This window comes from Crocuta crocuta, unplaced genomic scaffold, assembly GCF_008692635.1.
Source record: "Crocuta crocuta isolate KB4526 unplaced genomic scaffold, BGI_CrCroc_1.0 scaffold112, whole genome shotgun sequence".
Taxonomy (NCBI): Eukaryota; Metazoa; Chordata; class Mammalia; order Carnivora; family Hyaenidae; genus Crocuta; species Crocuta crocuta.
The window spans coordinates 6,893,023-6,913,085 of NW_027528818.1; the positions used below are offsets into that span (position 1 = coordinate 6,893,023).

Genomic DNA, 20,063 nt, shown 5'->3' on the forward strand with positions numbered 1-20,063 from the left:
AAGAGGAAAGCAAGGTGAGATTATCAATTCATAAGTTTTCTTTGATTTTTCTAAGAAAACTTTACAAAGTATAGAAGAAAACCCCAAATGCTCACTCTTTTCTATTTCAACAGATATTAAGACTTACACTCTTTAAGAAAGTAACAAATCCTCTTTCCTCTTCTTAAATAGATAGAGGTTCCAAAAATAAGAATGCCTCTTTCTTTCACTCTCCCCACTCCCTCTTTTCTTTCCCTCTCTCCTCTCTCCTTTCTCCTACCCATCTTTATTTTCTCCTTCTTCCTTTCTTTTTTCCTTCATCTTCCTTCCCCTTCCTTTCCTTTCCTTTCCTTCCCCTTCCTTTCCTTTCCTTTCCTTTCCTTTCCTTTCCTTTCCTTTCCTTTCCTTTCCTTTCTTTTCCTTTCCTTTCCTTTCCCTCTTTCTTTTTCTCTTTCTCTTTCCTTTGTTCTTTTTTTCCCTCTATATACAACAGCTCTTTTCTATTGTGGAGTACTTTGAGAAATAGTGTTTCAGGTTTTAGGAGCTCTATTTAAAAGAAAACAGTACTCTTTTGTTGGTGGTGGGAACATGAGTCCAATATTTTAGGCCAATGTTGAATCCCTTTAAAAAAAAAATAATGCTTTTTGTATGATGACTCATTTATCACAGAGTCGTTTGCATAGAAAAAAAGAAAGGAATAACTGGATGATGAAGTGGGGAACAGAACTGCATAAAATTATTTCCAACATATAAGTGCTTTATATTGGAGAAAGAAAAATAATTATATTTTGTATCTTTCCTCTGATAAAGTAGTACACTCTGCGATTAACAGTGGACCTGCCTTTCTTCATGTTTTTAGCTTCAAACATAGGTAAAAGATTTCCCTTAGCCTCACATGGATCTTATATGGGGTTCCAGCCTTCCTGATCATTCTTATCATTACTCTTTTAAGACATTTCTTCATTAGTAACCTCCTAATTAACTTTGTGTGGGATCTCTTGATCCCTTATTTTCCCATCTTTGAGATTTTTCAAAAATGAAAATCGCTGAATTGATTTTCACTTTAAAAAGCTGCATGTCCATTATAAAAATTATTAAACACAGAAAAAGAAATACAAATGGAAAATTATTGAGTATTCTGTCATCTATAGATACTTTATGTTAATGTTTTGATAAATAGTGTTTCAGATTCCACCCCCCTTCATTTCTCTCTGCCTTTGTGTCTCCATCCATCCATCCATCCATCCATCCATCCATCCTTATCTTTGTAACTTGTTGTATTGGTCAGAAATGTATCATGAACATCCTTTCATGCAATGCATATTTAACTGCATCATGATTTTAAATGGCTATATAACAAATCATTAAAAAGGTGTGCTTTAATTAGCCTTCCCTTAGGGGTCTAGGTTATTTTTAAAAGTTTCCCATTACTGTATGTGTTATGTGTTGATAACATTTACACTGGTTCTAAAATTCTGAAATGAGCTAGTGATTATCTGAAGCAGTGGAAACTATGAAGATAACTGATTACTATAGAATATGAAAACTTCCTATTGCAACCTGAATTATAAAAATCCTGTGTTTTGTTTTATCCCCTGAGAAGTATGTTCATACGTTTGTGTTACTTGTTTAGAAGGGATACACCTTTTTAAAAATAAAGCTTAAAGATAATGACTGCAAATGTCAGGTATGAAATGACTTTGGGCGGTGGTTACAACTGAATATAAACTTTTGGAAAGAGCATAAAGTTGAAATCCATGGTCTAGAAGAACCTCTAGAAGTTATTCTGGAAGAGGGTAGTAGACAGGGTCTTAGAGTATCATCTTTCATTTCATGCTTTCTTGGCTGATGGTAGTTTTTTTTTTTAACTGAGGATCCAACTCAATCATTCAGTAAAATTGTGCTGATTATCTTTCTGGGCCAAGTATGGAGCTGAACAGAAGCAATAAAGAGATAGAAAATACTTGTTCTAGTCTCCAGATTCTCATGGTCTGGGGGAAAGATCCATATGGGGAAAGTGGATAGTTGAGTGCTATTCAGAAACTAAACAGCATCAGTAAGAAAGGGAAATTCTGCTGGTTTCAGACCCAAGGTGTATTCTAGATTGGGAACACATTTGGATACATTAACTTATAACTTTTTTCCCCCAAGTCCCCAAACACATCTTTGAAGCCTGTATTTTTAAAGAAGGTTGAAAGTCAGTCCTTCATGTGCTAATTGGAAACTGGAAAGGAAAACCAAAGAGTGCTAGATGGGGCTAGTTTTGAGAGTGAAGAACAAAGTTCTAGCCAACTTCTTGACATCTCACTCCTTCTTGAGTGGTTCCATACTGGCAGGTGCATATGGGTAACAGCATCACAGGAGGAAATAGTTGCCTGACCTGCCAAGCTAGGAAGTCATATTCAGCAATTTGGGGTTTCATTATTAGGAAACTATAGTATATGCCCAATCTTATTGACATATACAAAAAAAATGAGACAAATGCTTACTGTCCAGTGGTTTTATCTGAGCATCTCAAACTTCAATGTGCGTAAAAACCACGTAAAGATCTTTTGAAAGGTATCTATTAGGTTAGGGGCGGTGCCTGAGATTTCACATTTCCAAAATGCTTCCAGGTAATGCCAACTTTGCTGGTTAATGGATGGCACTTTGAATAGCAGGGTCTTCATGTCTTCATGCCAATGAGAATTCACCTTTTGTAACTTTCATTTATTTGTTTGCAGCTGTAGTGATGGTCCTAAACAGCATGAGTGTCAGCTGGAGCGCCCGGATCCAGATTTTCCTAACCTTTTGCAAGCTCACAGCAATTCTGATAATTATAGTCCCTGGAGTTATGCAGCTAATTAAAGGTATGGACTGGAAAGTAAATGCTTTTTAAAATACGTATCTGCTTTTGATCTCTTCTAGCACTAACTTTTGCTTGTACTAGCAGAATCCCTTAATTAGTCTCTGCTTGTGGAACTTGGACTCTATACTGTCATCTAATTGATTTGAAAGACTGTTGCATTGGTGTTTGTTGGTATTTACAGCTGAATGGCAAGAGAATTAAGACTGGGCCAAGCAACAAAATAAGGCATCCGTGAAACCTCTCCATACAAACTCTTTGGACTGAGAACTCAAAGAGGAAAAATAATTGTCATTCATTTTAACTACAGATATCTATATCCTCTTATTTTTACTTAAAAATAGTTCAGTAATAGTAACAAAGACTATAGAAGAAAGGATATCTGGAAAACGATGAAAGGTGACCAATAATACTTTTACTCTATGGCTATGTTTGGACAGAAAAGGAGTCAGATATGGGATCTAGCATTCCTAAAAACCAAATATTATCTGATAAAAAATTATAAAACTTAATTTTTATTGTTACATCATCTTAAAAATTTTTTTAGTGTTTAGTTTTGAGAAAGACAGAGTGTCAGTGGGGAAGGGACAGAGAGAGAGGGAGACACAGAATCCGAAGCAGGCTACAGGCTCCAAGCTGTCAGCACAGAGCCTGATGAGGGGCTCAAACTCACAAACTATGAGATCATGACCTGAGCTGAAGTCAGACACTTAGCCAACTGATAGCCACCCCTATTGTTAAATTACCTTTAAAGTAAAATCTGGAATATAACATCATTTCTGAGGAGTATTTATCTTACAGAGTTGACTGTTTAATAAGAAAAGATAGGAGGATTTTTTAAATTGTTTTTTATTGATTTCTGAGAGAGACAGAGAGACAGCATGAGAGGGGGAGGGTCAGAGAGAGAGAGAGGGAGACACAGAATCTGAAGCAGGCTCCAGGCTCTGAACTAGCTGTCAGTACAGAGCCTGATGAGGGCCTCAAATCCATGAACCATGAGATCATGACCTGAGCCAAAGTCAGACGCTTAACCGACTGAGCCACCCAGGCGCCCCAAGAAAAGATAGGATAGTTAAGCAAGTGATATTATTTAGAGTTTCAGTTGTTTTAGGGAAGAGGGTACATGTAATTGCTTGGTTTCAGTGGCAGTTGTTGGAAGAAGGAGGTCAAGGTGAGCTATTTAATTAGCAATGGGCTTAATAGTAGGAAATAGGAAAGTGGAGTACATATAATTGGGCATGTTAAAGTATTTAGTGTTTACATTGATATTGTCTATTCCAAGGAAGGGAAGTTACAGAGAATTGTTAGGAAGTTGCAGGAGAAGAATTACACAAAGCAAAAAGTAGTGGCAAATCAGCAAAACCATTGCTGATGGTAGAGGCATCAAACAGTAACAAACATTGAAAGATTTGTCACTGTAGCTAGGGAAAGGGAGCTGCCTTTGTCCATTTACTAACAAAAGATCTTAGAACTGTCCTGGTTCAGTTCTGGTTTGCATCACATCCAGCAACTTCAGCCAACTCAGAGTAGATACAATAAAGATTTTAATGCTATGGCTTACACTAAAGAGAAGATATGAGCTCACTCTTCCAATTCACATTGGTCCCCATAGAGCTAGGCTGCACATTTTACCTGATTGATTAGAAATGCAGAGAAAATAATCTGTTTTATTGCTGCTTTCTTTTCTAGGCTAACTCTTTAGTCTTCTGTAAGGGGTTTCTTCCATTTGTGGAAGGTGCAGATACTCTTGAGGTACTGACCCTACTTTAGTACTTGTTTATGTTCCAGAAGATGATGTACTATTCTTTAAAACTAAGATTTTTTTTTCCTTTTTAGTGTAATATAAGACTGTAGTCATTTTTTTTTACCACTTATTGATATATATATGTGAGATGAGGTGAGGTTTTCCAAAGGGTATTTTACTGTAAATTCCTTAAGAGCAGAGGTCATATTGTATTTTTTGGATCTTTTTCGACACTTAGAATGATCTTTTAATTAATACTTATACTATCTATGCTTAATGTGAACAGGCTTCCTCTTATAGTTCACCTAATAGAGAAATCTCATAAGAATATTACCACATTTAAAGTAAATTTTAATATTTTAGAGAGCATTTTTAGCAAGTATATTTACTCTATTACTACAAAATGTTGATTTTCTTTCTCTCTAACTTAACTACATATTTTTTCACATTAATTTGAAACTCCAGGAAGAGAAACACTTTACTAATACAGATTGTGCATTTCTTTTGACTCTAATCAGATCCTGAAAATAGTTCTATGTTCTATATTTATTTATGAGGATTTGTTAAACTTTCCTTTGAATATTATGACTTTCATATTCCTGAGACCTCTGTTATACAGCCAAAATATTTCTGAAGTTTAGAAAAGCCTCTCTTTTGTAATAGTTTCAAAATGACATTTTTTAGGATTTATGCTTTAAGATCTGGTCTTTAACAAAGTTTAGTTTCCCTTCTTGATTATTCAGTACTGTACTCTTAAATATTATCTTCTTAGGCCAAGGAGACAACAGATCATGATAAAAAGAATATTTAATAGATATTTTTATCTGAGTCCAAGTATTTATATTTTTCTTCTATGAGGACACAGAAATGTTTTAGTAAAACAGGCATTTCTAAATTCACTGTGTCATTTTTTTTAAATGAACTATGTTTTGGAACCGGATACTTTGAGGGAAAAATTACTTAGCATACAATTCAACTTTCTCCATTTTTGGTCTCAAAGCTCATACATATTATATGAATATATATTGTTGTCTGGGAAACTCTGGTAACAATTGAGATTTGAGTGAAGAGAGAGGGGCATAATCACATACATCATCCTCCCATCCTTCTTTTATTTACTTAAGTGAAGACCAGTTTTGAAACAAAGTCAAATTTCTCATTTGGGTGATCTCATTTGCTATATATATATATTTTTTTTTTTTGGAAAGAGACTTTTTTATGTTTAACTTTGAATATTGGCTAAATAAATCTGAATTTTGGTGGGGTTTTTTTTGTAATTATCCAAAGGTATACCCGAAAAAGGCCCAGTATGATTCACAAAGTAGGGAAAAATGTTAAGAATTAAAGTGTTCAATCCATACATTGATGCACAATTTGTTAAAACTTATCTATTTTAAAATTTATTATCATTTCTTTTCAGTGCTTGTAAAAGGAGACCATGTCATTCTCTAAGACAGGGTTAGTGGGCTTTCTCTATAAAGACCAGACAGTAAACATTTCCAACTTTATGTGCTATACCAGTCTCTGTCACAACTATCCAATTCTGCTGTTGCAGAGTGAAACCAGCCATAGACTGGTAATATCAAACCTAATACACAAACAAGTGGGCCTGGCTGTGCTCCAATAAAATTTTATTTGCCACAGAAGCTTTGAAAGGCCAGATTTGGTCCACAGGGTTTACCAACAATGGTGGGTGCCTAATGGATTACAGGTGGAAAACAGAAAGAAGAAAGAAAGTGAAATGATATGAGAAGGTGGTTCTTGGGTTTTTTGCTACCTCCGCATTGAGATTAGACCTATGGATATTTCTTTCCAAGTATAGAAGACAAGGGCAGTCTGCCAGCAATATGAGCCACTTTGGCATGAACATTATTTTGAGTTAATAGCAAACCAAACCGAGTAGATTCAGGAAAAACTCTTTACCTACCCCTCAGCTACCTGCTTATATCAGGAAGAGAGCTATTAACAGAGATTCTTTTTTACCTAAGAGACTCATCTGCATAACATGGCAACGTTTGCTTTCCAAACATCTCCTTTTAACTTCCTTCAAATGGTCTTTCTCCCTTTTATATCCTCAGAATTCTACCCCTCTTCTTAGTCATTTAAGTGTCATATTGTCTCACTGCCTTTGGAATTTACATGTCTGTGGAAATTCCCCATATGTAGGCTGCTAAATTTGATTTTCTCCTGTTAATCTGTCTCATGACAGATTTGAATCTTAGTCCAGCTTGAAGGATATCGAAGGGTAGAGGAAATTCTTTCTTCCTGACACCAGCATTACATTATCTTCATTTAAAAGAATTGTATTGTACTCCTATGAATTGTAGCTTACAAAGTATTCTTTAGTCTTCTTTCATGCTCAAACTAAAAGAGTAGAGGTACATTGAAACAAAGAAATGTTTTTTAAATGCTGTCTTCCTCTTTGCTATAATTTTATTAGAAGAGAAATGTGCAGTAGTGTTAGTGGTGATCAATATACTTTTGACACTCCTTCTCTAGAATGGATACATTATTGATAGATAAATCTGGCAATGAGCAGGAAGTGAGAAATCTGGACCTGAAACAGTGTAGTTCATCCACCAACCCTCCCATTTCTTTCCCCATGTTTATGGCTTATTCTTTGAAAAGTCCTAAATCTTTTTATTATCATTGCAGGGCAAACCCAACACTTTAAAGATGCCTTTTCAGGAAGAGATGCAAGTATTATGGGGTTGCCCCTGGCTTTTTATTACGGAATGTATGCATATGCTGGCTGGTAAGTTGATATCTCTAGATCTGGTGGTTTGTATGGTTCATCAATTCCTTCAAGTAGTTTGGTTAAGTGCCAGGTAAGGTGCTAGCTTAGTGTGAATAACCACAATCCAGCACAATCTAATTTTACTTGAAGTGAGAAAGATGGTGTGGCTCCCTCCACCAGGGCAAGTACTGTGCATCTGACTTAATGTAAACATAACTGAATCTTTCAGTCAAGGTGCCTATTAGATTTAGCCTGATGTTGTAAAAAACAAACAAATGTGGGTCTTAATGTTAGCGAAAGATCTGTGACAGCCATTAAGTCAGGAAACAAATGCGTGAGCCCCAGTGCGTGTTGCCAGGGCCAACTGCTCCATCCCGGTGACTCCTGAGGGGGCTGGACAAGTCGAATGTATACCTCCTGGCTAAGCTTGCCAACATTGTTGCTGAACAAACTCGGATAAACTTGTCACAAGAGAAGCCAAATGCAATGAAGGTTTGGAAAAGAGAAAGTAAGAAATTTGTTTTGAGTGCTGGCAGACAGGGGAGGTAACAGGCTAAGGCTTCACAATCTACCTCTCCACCCATAAGAAGGAAACCTAGAATTTTATAGGGAGAGGTTGGAGACATCTGTGCAAAAGAGTGGACCTTGGGTATGTATTCAGTCCATGATCATGAGTAGTGATGGGGACGTGTGGGGTGTGGTCTTCTAGGCATTCCGTTGCTATCAGGGCTTTTCTGGTCTGGTGGTTAGAATGTCCTGGTCATTGCAAAATGTCTTTGTCAATGCCCCAAGAAAGTGTGATAAGAAATAAGCACGATGGGTTTTAGTTAGAGCATGAGTTAAATGGTCTTTTCTATTTCTGGTTTTAACTGCTGGGGTCTATGACTGAGCACTAGGTCTCACTGACATTAAGAACCAATACAAATCACTTATAAGTCTGTTATCAGTGAGGACATAATAGTGCCATGAGAAATTAAAGATTAGTTCCTTGCTTGTCAAACAGCCTTGCAGTTAAAGCTCCAAGGTTGTTTTCGAATACTGCTTAATTGATTTTTCTCTGCTTTCCCATGAGAATGAAATAATTCAGATATAGAAATAAGTAAGATGTTCCCAGGAGGTAAAATGATACTCTAAAGCAGGGTAGAAAAAACTAAGATCATGAAATCATTAGTATACTAGTATACATTGGTATACTACTTAGTATACTAGATAATCTTTTACATTTTACAGGCTCTTACAAATTCCTTAACATTTCCTTCACATTTGAAAAACAAATAATGCAACAATAATGATTAAAATCACTATGCCATGACTACATTTCCTTTGTACATCTCCAACTGTGATAACCATTCTGGTTGAAGCATTAGAACTTTGTTTCTAATTTATGCCTGACTTTATTTAATACCTTGGATAACAATACTCAGGAATAAGAAAGGGATTTTTTACTAATTAAATGTTATTGTTTTAAGATTCACTTGAGGTGACTGTTATAAGAAAGCCCACTAGGCAGAAAAGTATTGTTTAAGTATCAAAATCATTATAGTAAAATTAAATTTCACAGTTTTGGAGTAATTAGTGGCAAAATCTCTCTTTTTTAATTATTTATGGAGCTAATAGTTGTACAACTTTGGGTATGAGACTGTTCTATGAACATAAAAATAGTATCAGGAAACCACACTAGCTCAAAAATTATATAATTGTATTACAAATGCAAATCAAATTTACTTTCATTCCTTTAATTTTAGGTTCTTAGCTTCCAGCTAGTGCATGGAATATACAGATGTATTTCAAAATAAATGGAATGTTTACCATATCAATATCATTGAATTGTGAAAATATAGGATTAGAGGAAAATCAGGAAGGTATAGGAACTTAAAATTTTAACCTAGCTTTGGAAAGACATTCGAAGATTGTAACTCTAAGTATAGTGTAAAATATTTGTATGTTCAAGAAATATTCTTGTAGCCATTGTGTGTAAGTGTTAATCTTGAACCTCACAGTATATTTGAATTCTTTTTAGTTTTGTCCAAAGCACAATGTGGTGCTGGGCAGAGAGAAGAACAGAGTTGTGATCACAGGGTTAGTCGCAGAATGAACTCTTCTATGGCTATTCAGCCTGGATCAAAGCTCTGGTGCCCTGGGGCAGCAGCCAAGCTACTGGGAGGGGAACCCGGAGACCAGAGCGAAGTGGGGAAGTAGCAGAAGCTTTCAGCTGGAGCCAAGTGTTGGGAGCCCAGCAATATTCAATCAGGAATGTGGAATGTGGAGATAGTCACAAGGGAGATTTGATTAATTCTATTGAATGAAGTTTCTTTTGCCTCTGAGTGCCATGCATCTGTTCCCACGGAATCTTAAAAAATTATTCTACCCGACTCACTCTCCCACTACCAGAACCAAATATTCAGGTCGCCTGTTTTATGTAGAACAAACTTCTCCACTTCTGTATGCTTTTGAGAGCTGATCGATTTCTCCATTTCTCTCTTTTTATTTCGAATTACCGAATTATCTTACTATCTGAATATTTCATTTTATTGATGTTGAACCCAACATGTTCCTCTTGTTAAAACGATTTAAGAAAAACAACTGATACAGATAAACTTTATTTAGCAAATCGTGAAGTGGACAGTTTCTACTTTCAAGAGTCTAGAGAACTGCAAACCGTGATGGAGGATGGGAAACTTTTATAGGATGGGGCTTTTGTAGAATTCTTTCAGAGAATAAGGAACAAGGAAGAGAAAGGTAGAAAATGAATGAGGAACAAGGAAATAAATATAGATCCCGGATTTGGTGTTTGGGGACTGAGTGGCCCTATCTTGGGCCTAGAAATTTATTTCAGCTCTCTGTTTACAGGGAAAGTGGGGTTTACATGAACTTGTGTTTATACTTTTACCCATATAATCCTCATATCCACTCCCTATTTTAAAGAACAGAAACCTGTTGATTTTTTCATATTCTTAAGGGATCAATTCTCATACTGGAAATTAAGGCCAAGATTTTAAATGGAATGTTATCTGATACAAGTGGCTTGTGGAGAGACAGATAAGTAACTGTATTTCTATAACAAGGTTTTTATGCCACCTGAATGCTGCTTTGTGGATAGGCAGAAATAATCTGGTTGTTAATCTATGGCCATCAGTCTTAGAAAAAGGAAGCTGTGTTTAGAAGAAACAGTCTGTCGGTTCGGAGTTCCAGAGGAAAAGTTAATATCTGTCTGTAAATGGAACAAGCTCGAGACTAAAAGAGTTCACAGAGAGGGGTATTTATTCCCTTCCCAAATGTGATCCTGCCTCTCTGACCTCTGTCTGTCTTTCACAGTATAATTACAAGACTAGGTGGTGGAATTATAAATGAGGTACTATAAATGAGCTGTGCTGCTGCTGTGACAACGTTTGATGCAAACAAAAAGTGTGGGGGGCATTGCAAATCAGTCAGACAGAAGCAGCCACTGTCATCAGAACTCAACCACCTAGGGTGTAAGTAAAAGCATCAAGACCTTTGTTGTCCAAGAGGCCTTGCTCTGTTAGCAATTCAGCTCCTAGATGGTGAATAGGAAAAAGACCCTGCCAAACCTTGGGTCTGAATAGAGTATGTTTTTGGCCATGAAGAGTACAGAACCTTTTTAGAATGATGAAAACTCCTTCACAGAAACATGATTAGGGGGAAAGAAATCATTAACCCAGCCAGGTCACAGAGTTGGGTCAGAGCAACTTTAATATCATTGCCAATGTCTGCATTCAGAGAGATAGGTCTGCCAGTCTTCCTTGTGACCCAAGGGAACTCAACCAATTTCAGTCCCATATCCTGATCCAAAGCTAAATATTGCTTGGTGGGATTTTTTTTAACTGTGTAATAGAAAGTTTTTTGGTGTCTTTCTTCTCCCTTTTAAATCCTATCCTCAGTGGATTTAGTCTTTCTAAAGCACCTGCTGGGATTATTTTGTACCATTGTGTCAAATCTAATCTATAGAATAAGCTTTTTTAAAAAAATAATTCACATAGTCAGGTACTGAAATGCTTTCAAAGCTTTGTGGTGCTTTTTATACACAATTATAGAAGAGCTGAAACAATAGATCTTGTGAACATTCTCTAGAGGCCTCGAGGAGATGTAAAGCAAGGAGAATGCTATGGACTCATTTCTGGAAACTAGGAGAGCATAAAGGTGTATTTCCCACAGGATGTGAATGTTTGGACCAAAATAAGAAACTTTCTCCTTTGCTCCCCCACCCTGCCCCAAGCCTTTTCCTTTCCTCTATTCTCTGGAGCTATGGCAAGTATTTGAAATTGTGGCCTCCCTCCCACCCCCCACAAATATTTCCTTTCTTGTTGTAAACACTGTTGGAAAACACCAGTTTCTAAAACAACTATTAAGAAGGAACTGAACATTTTTGACATGAGAACCCTGGAAACGTTTGTGTGTGTGTGTGTGTGTGTGTGTGTGTGTGTGTGTGTGTGTGTGGTTTTATTTGGGGGTGGATTTTTTTTTTATTTTCTTTTTTTCCCCTGCATGTTCTTCCTGTACTTCCCATTGCTTTGGCCTTATAACAAACACATGAAATCCCTCAGAGTGCATATTCCAGCTATAAGTATTGATTGTTACTTGCCTTCCTGGTATAACTGCAGCCTCTGTTTTTAGAAACTTACTCTCTAGTCATTAAAAAAATATCCTTGGCTGATAACTTTTTAAATCGCCTTTATTGCTACTGTTCTGTCAGCTATTCAAATGTTTCTACCTAAGACATAGTCCTTAAAATATTAGATGTCTTAACCTTGTTAAAAGATAAACTGAAACATATTAAAAATTTTAAGAGTTTATTTGGGCAAAAATCAATTTGAATCAGGCAGCATTTAATCTAGCAGATAGAATGAAGCTCAGAGGAACTGTACAAAATGAAAGACTTTTATAGGCAGAAGGGAGCAGGAACAAAGAAGTTAGTGCAGGCAAAAAAGCAGCTGGCTTTTGCAAGGTTACTTTCATTTAAATAATGGCAGAAATTTATCAGGCAGATTACCTAACTAGTGCTAATCTAGTGATTCCTGGCTGATTGGTTTAAAATTCTGTTACTGGGAGAGCCAAAACTATAATTACCTTGGTTTGGTGTTGTGGAGCTTAGCATAAGTGACTCCATTTTGAGCTTATTGTCTAGTTTTTAACAACCATAAACATCAACTTTCTTTTTTTTTTTTAATTTTTTAAATGTTTTATTTATTTCTAGGAGAGAAAGAGAGAGACAGCGTGAGCAGGGAAGGGTCAGAGAGAGAGGGAGTCACAGATTGAAACAGGCTCCAGGCTCTGAGCCGGCAGTCAGCACAGAGCCCGACGCGGGGCTCGAACCCACGAACCGCGAGATCATGACCTAAGCGAAAGTCGGACGCTTAACCGACTAAGCCACCCAGGCGCCCCTTAAACATCAACTTTCTACTTGTGAATTTAGACGGGTTTTTATAAAGATGGGATAAGACAGGTTTTCTCATTTTTGTTTTAAGCTATGAGATACTTTAAAGTCTGTTGGGCTAATATTCTAGCTATTTGGTTTTAGGTTATAGAAGATTTATATTTATAGACCTAAGCTTCTGTGTACCTATATTAATGGTTATTTTACTTTCTATGGAATAAGAGAAGAGTGTTTTGAAAATAAGACTTTTTTTTTTATTTTGTAGAATGCCCTAAGTCTATGAAAATGAAGAAGTAGAAGTATCTTTGTCTTTGTATGTTTAGCTCTCCCATTATGATCTTTTAGTTTTCCCATCTTCACAATTTAATTATCTGTATTTGCTTATTTGAAGATGGAGTCTCCCTCAGTCATACATCTTAGAACCTTAAAAAAGAACTATAAGGGCTTTAAAGAGTATCCAGCAATCCCTTTAGATTGGAAAAAGACATCAACGATGTAAGGTGGTAGACATTTCTGGGTGGGGAGAGTAGAGTCACAAAGTGAGGGAAAGTATCTGAATTTCTCTAGGGCCATAACTTTAGGGTAATATTTGTAATCCTATGAAACTTGAAAGTGAAATATGTTGTGCCTAGAATACTTTTTGTCATGCAAGGGACCTAGAAAAGTGTTCAGGATCCAGAAAGTGTTCAGGACCCAGGAAAGGTGTCCAAAATGTTCTTCCCTTTACTTATCCACTTACAGTGTAATGACTAACAGTGTGTCTAAAAATCAACTTCATACGTCTTGTGACTTGAGGTACCTGGATGGACACATGCCAGAAAACAGTGAATTGAAAGGAAGAAGTGCAGGTTAAGAATCTATTATCTTTAATCCCATTGTCGGTTCCTACTTGCCCTCTTGTGTTTCAGTTTCCAAAACTGAGAAATGCTGTTGTCATACTTCTCTTGCCCTATAAGCTTTGACTGACCTGCCACCACTACTAAAATCTGGATTCCTGGAAGCCAGAGGCCATCGGGGACTTAAATTCTGTTCTCATTACCCCCTGACACACTTGGTGCTGCAAGATACTAAACTGTGGCTTCCACCCCTGTGCTCATTTACTATACTCAGTGTGGAGTATCCTTACACCACTCCAGTAGAGCCAGACATTAAGCGTTTGTGAAAACTCACACTTGGGTGATGCTTTATCTAGATAACTTTCCCTGACCTGCCAGTCTGGGTTAGACCTTGCCTTTAGCTCCCATGGTGTCCTGTGCATGCTCCAGCACCATCTCCTATGCTATGTTGCACTATTTTAGGGGCCATTCTATAAACTATGAGCTCCTTGAGGAGAAATGCTGTGGATTTTCCACTTTGTTTTCCCTACATGGTAATCTCCTATATTGTTGGGAATGCAAAAATGGGAAAAAATAGTTTGACAGTAAGCATACACCCACTTGTTGACTCAGTGGTTATATTCTGAGTAAATGCTGAAGAGAAATGATTGTCTGGTCCCCAAAAGAACATGTCTAGGCATATTTATGATATCTCTTCCTAATAGCTCTAAATTGGAAATAATCCAAAGCCATCAACAGTAGAATGTATAGTGCAAAAATACAATAAAAACATCAATAAAAATAATGAATTATTGCTACATACAACAGCATGGGTGAGGCTTACAAAAATAAAGCCCAGAAAAAAAGCCAGACACAAAAGAATAAATATTGTATAATAGTAACACAGACAAATATTAATCTAGTGTGAGGAAACAAATAAAACTTAGCAATGGTGATAAAAGTCAGAATAATGGTTGCCTTTATAAGAGAATGGAAGAGATGATATTGACTAGAAAAGGCAATAAAGACATCTAGGGTTCTAGGAATGTTTTATCTCTTGATCTTGTTGGTTCCATGGGTGTATGAATACGTAAAAATTCACCAAGTTATAGATTAATATTTGTGCACTTAAATATTCATGTGTTATACCTCTATGAAAATATTAAAAAATAAAAACAATAATGGGGGCACCTGGGTAGCTCAGTTGGTTAAACACCTGACTCTTGATTTTGTCTCAGGTCATGATCTCACGATCATGAGATTGAGCCCTATGTCAGGCTCCAAGCATAGTGTGGAGCCTGCTTGGGATTCTCTTTCCCTTTCTCCTTCTGTTCCTCCCCCACTTGCTCTCTCTCTCTCAAAATAAATAAACATTTAAAAAGCAAAAAATAAAAAATAATAAAAATAACTCAATAAATATGGCTTTCTAAGAAATACAATTTATGGGGGCTTTTGATTATTGGAGATTTTCATCTTAAAAGAATTATTTGTAATTCTTTTTATAAAACTGAGTTTGACTGTAGATGTTTAAAATTTGAAACTGGCTTATAGTCATAAAATATATTGATAATTTATACCTTTATAATTTATACCAATCATTTATATCTTTTTAGGTTTTATCTCAACTTTGTTACTGAAGAAGTGGAAAATCCTGAGAAGTAAGTGGCCATAATTACTCTGAAATATTTATGAGGAATAAATTGTAAGGTTATACAGCTGAAAAAGTAGACCTAATAAAGATCCTCAGTGTGGGCTCATTCACTTTATCATTATCATCATCATCATCATCATCATCATCACCATTTTCTTATTTGACTTTATTATAGATTGTATGTAAATAACTTTAAATTCCACATTCAACACCAAATTATCTGATAACCTGAAAGTATAAAGTTTTTATATAGTTATATTTTAGGTAACCAGTTTCATAAAAGCCTGCATATGACTTCACATGGACTCTCAGCTGCCCACAAATGTTCCATAAAACGTGAGCTCCAAATACTGATTATTTCTAATACTTCATGTGTTTTTTCATAGCTATTCTATTATAGAGACTAATGCAATTAATGAACAATTAGTTATGAAAGCCTAGATGTGACTGTAGAATATTATAAGAACTTATAAATTTTAGTAGCTGGATGATTGCTTTTACTTTTTGTTCCTAGGTAATACTTATGATGATTAGATAATATGATGATGATTTGTATAATATCCCTAAAATGAATTATTTTTAACTCAGAACTTAGGCAAATGAATTTTGTGATTTGCATATAAGCATTTGACTTTATACAGCAAAGTAACATAAAATATGGGCAGAAGAGGGAAATATTAAGATGTACAGTGTAAGATAGGGATAGAATTATAAAATAATTTAATTTATCTGACATTGATTATACATCTACCATGTTTCAACCATTGTGGTAGAAACTTCTTACATAATGATAAATCTTGTATTTAAGATTTTATGGTCTAGTCAGTTAGTCAAATGTGTAAGCAAATGAAAGTAACACAGTATAATGCCATCATAGATTATTTACTCATTTGACAGAGAGTAAAGGAGGAAATACATAACTCTGTCCAGGGGGAATGTAGCTATATAGAGTCTCAAATGATGAGGAGGTGTTTTTTGGAGGGAAGAAAGTGAGAAAGAATGAAAAAAAAGAAAGGAAAAGGGAGAAAGACTTCCAAGAAACAAAACATATATAAAGATGAGTCACTGTGAATTGCCTACACATCAGAGACTAGGCTCAGGTGTTCACCATTCACTTTAAAGTAGACTGAGAAATTCTGGTACTACTTCTGTCTGTTGGGGGATGGTAAGCCAGTTAGATCTGGCCAAGTGCCAGGTTTGTCAGAATTTTGAACACACAAACCAGCAACTGAGGTTAAAATGACATTTCATACCATCTGATTCAACTGTTATGCAAGTAATTATGTAATTGAAACGTGTGAAAAGTTTATTTTATTGAGAAATATGAGAAATTTATGATAATACCTTCATATTTAGAACTGGAATTATGACACATGTTTACCAGTAACTAGTATCTTCTAGCATTACTTTGAAATTATAAACCACTTTACGACTCTAAATCTATTGATTACACAGATAAATAGATTGCCCTATTTATTTTTACTATTTTTGAGAAGTGTGTAAATGGCAACACAGAGAAAAGACTGTTCTTACTGGGTTTTATATTTGTAAAATATTTATTGGATTTCCATTGTGAAAAAGGGATTACTATGGTTTAAATCTTTTAAGTTTAAAGCATTTTAAAGAGCTCAGTTACTAAAAACAAGTATCAGAAAATATTTCTTATGAAAAAAAACCCCACAAACTGTAGGTTTGTGGATGTGACCTATAATGTAACATTTATTATATGGTACATCAATGGCATAGAGATAGTTCACATTCTCCTGTAATGGTATTTAACGGTGTAAGTATAGTTCTATTTGCTGTGTATACAATACTATTGTGTATATTGAACATATTTTAAACCTATTTATGCCACAGTTACCCTGATCTGAATTTCTTATGTATTCTACAAGAATACATTCAAGGATGCTCTCTCTCTCTTTCTTGAGTGTCTTACTTATTATCACTGGTTATACCAGATGAAATATTTTCATATTCTGGAAATTATGATTTTGCAAACTTCATTAAATATTTCTAGAATACTTTTTATTTGATATTTTAAGGTCTGAAACTAAGGAAATTCTCAGGAGAAATTAAGTAAGAATCTGTGGCATTTGGGGCCAAGATAATTAATAACTGCTCAGACTTAAGGTAAAGAAGGAAACCTCTGGCATCTTTTTGTTCTGTTATACAGAGTACTCAAATAATTCAATTTTTGCCTGCAATATTCTGTGTAAAATTTAGCTAACAAATTTATTTTCTCAAAATCAGAATATGAGAAATCCACAAAATCCCCTTAATGGAAAGTAAAGATTAAATTTGTACTATGTGTTTATCAAACCAAAGAAATTCAAGGTTTTAAGCACCTTATTCAGTGTCTTAATTTTAAAAAATGACATTTCCCTATAATGTTGGCAATCAGTCCAGGTCTTTTAAAATGAAATCGTTTTTTTTTGTTTTGTTTTTTGTTTTTTTTTGTTTTTTTTTTGCATAAGGAACAATTTGGGAAATATTTATGGTTGAACATAGAGAACAGATGGTAAAATTATGTGAACCTCGTCCAGATGTGTAATTTGTATTATTTTGTAGGTAGATACAGATCCAAAATATCTTTAGTTACAAGGAAGAATAATTAGAATTCCATCTCCTTTGTGACATGCCAAGATAAATGTGTTTCCCAATCAGTCACGGGTGCATGTGTCCAGGTGTGCTGCAACGTGTAACTTTCTGGCAGCTGGTGAAATGAATCATCAGCTGAACATACAACACCTTTTACTATCCTCCTCCACCTAGGCAATAAAAGTTTGCTACAATTGTGACCTAATAGAAAAGTGATCATTAATTTAGATCACTGAAAATAACAATGTGATTTAAAATATATAGAATGTAGAATAAGATTTCATAATCACAACTGACTGCCCTTTACCTAGAATTTAATTTCAGTGGCAATTTTTTCAAATTACCTAACATCACTCTATGGAATAATTTCTGAACTGCTGTTATGAGCATGACTTATAGAATAGCTCCCTAAGTGTTATAACAAGTGAGAGGTAAACTGAGAGATTAATGGAATCACAATAACTAGCTCATGACTTCTTTCTTCTGTTAGGTCTCAGTTTCTCTTTAATGCTTATAAAACACTAATCCTAAAAATTGGGGCAAAAATCTCTGCTATTATGACTACAATCATAATGTTAAAAATGTTCCCAATGTCCTTTTATAATGTTTTCTTCTCTAAGAATGGCTGTGGATCTATGGGAGGGAGTAGCAATCTTTTAAGAACCATTTAACATATTTATGTAAAATGACAGTAATTATCACTGAACTTTTTGTAATAATATAAAAATATTACTTTTAATAATTTTCTATAGCATGATGGCTGACTCTGTAAAGTAAAAATAGTATTTTGAGGAGCACAAATGTCCAAAGTTTGTACCATGAAGTTGATAGAATCCCAAAGAATCTCTTAATTTTACAATGTCTCCCCATCAAATGAAATGGGTAGTAGAAATGATTACTAATGTGTAGTTTTGTTTTTAAAAAACCAGTGTTTTTATTTGCAAATATAATGAGTTTTGCCTTTTGACATTACTTGTGTGATGACAGTGGATTCTAACATTGTTCACCAAGTTACACAGCACAAAGAACGTATCATTGAGATGTATAATGTTTGTAATCCTGATCTTTAATTAAATCATGTCTTGTGTTGATGAAAGTCAAGAAATGAATTGCTTTACCTTGACCTTGGGGGTCTGAGGTTAGTCACTCTATCTATTAGACTTGTTCCAGTGTGTTCTTCTCACTTCATTTATTCCTTCTGTCTTGAAGAATTGGAAATAATAGACTTGGTGAAAGTCAGTAAAGCTTGATATCATCAGTCATTTTTGAAGAACAGGCTATCAACATGGTCTGAATAATCAACTTTAATAGAAGGTTTAAATAATCAGAGTGTCATGTTTAATTAATAGTTTGCCTGCTTCCAATTTATATTAATTGATGCCTGAAAGTCATCACACCTTGTACCAACGATAACTTAGAAGAAAAGAAACTTGGCCTGGGAAAAATGCCCAAAGACCTTTAAGGCAGTGTAATTAATTGATCAGACTGACTCAAAAATGGTCCATAATCACCTTATTTACATTCAGTTCAAATGTTGCCATTCTAAATTCTTAGTATATATGTTTTTATCCCTATTGACTTGTATTAAGCCAGTGTAAAGGCATTTATTAATAACATTATACTGTTTCATAAAGCCCATTGCTTATAGGACATGTAAAATTGTTAACCTGATAAAAGGAAAAGACAGCAAAACAAAACAATCTAAAAATCTTGCCTAAATGTGCTATAGCTAAATTGCACGACAAAGCATTAAAGGTTAATTTGAAGTCTTCTATTTTGCATTTTTGACATTTTAAGGATGCAGTTTTCTATCAGAGACAAATCATCTTTATATGCTTTATAGCTTTTTAACTTAACAGTTGCTAGAAAATAGCATATAATGTCTTGACTATATATGTGTAGATTACACTAATGTTGTGTTTTTTCTTATTACAAAGCAAGGTTCTCTGCATTCTTAGAATATTTCTAGAGTTTATTTTACAAATACTCAAGTAATATATGTTCTTAAGGTATATAAACTAATTTCCAAGAAAATTACCTCATTGTAAATAAATGCATAGAGAAAAATCTGGATTAGTAAGCAGAATTAATTTGTAAAAGTATTTGCTGAATGAATCTTTCAAAAATGATTCATTCATTTTATACTAATTGAGTTAATATATAAAATTGAATTTATACCCATTACAAAGATTTCTTTGGCAAAATGAGGCATCACTTTATTAATAACAATAAGGAATTGTTAGAATTATCTTTTTTTTTAATGTTTTTTTTTTTTTATTTATTTCTAGGAGAGAGAGAG

The 20,063-nt window shown here is 34.8% G+C and overlaps 1 protein-coding gene across 3 annotated transcripts in view; it reads left to right on the plus strand.

Annotated features, from left to right (window-relative positions):
- SLC7A11 (solute carrier family 7 member 11) overlaps positions 1 to 20,063 on the plus strand; it is a 77,048-nt gene that overhangs the window by 14,058 nt on the left and 42,927 nt on the right. For all 3 annotated transcript variants that reach the window (XM_077755975.1, XM_077755976.1, XM_077755974.1), the window contains exons 4-6: positions 2,703 to 2,828; positions 7,224 to 7,323; positions 15,126 to 15,170. In XM_077755975.1, coding sequence (XP_077612101.1) covers positions 2,703 to 2,828; positions 7,224 to 7,323; positions 15,126 to 15,170 — 271 coding nt within the window. The remainder of the gene's footprint in view (positions 1 to 2,702; positions 2,829 to 7,223; positions 7,324 to 15,125; positions 15,171 to 20,063) is intronic.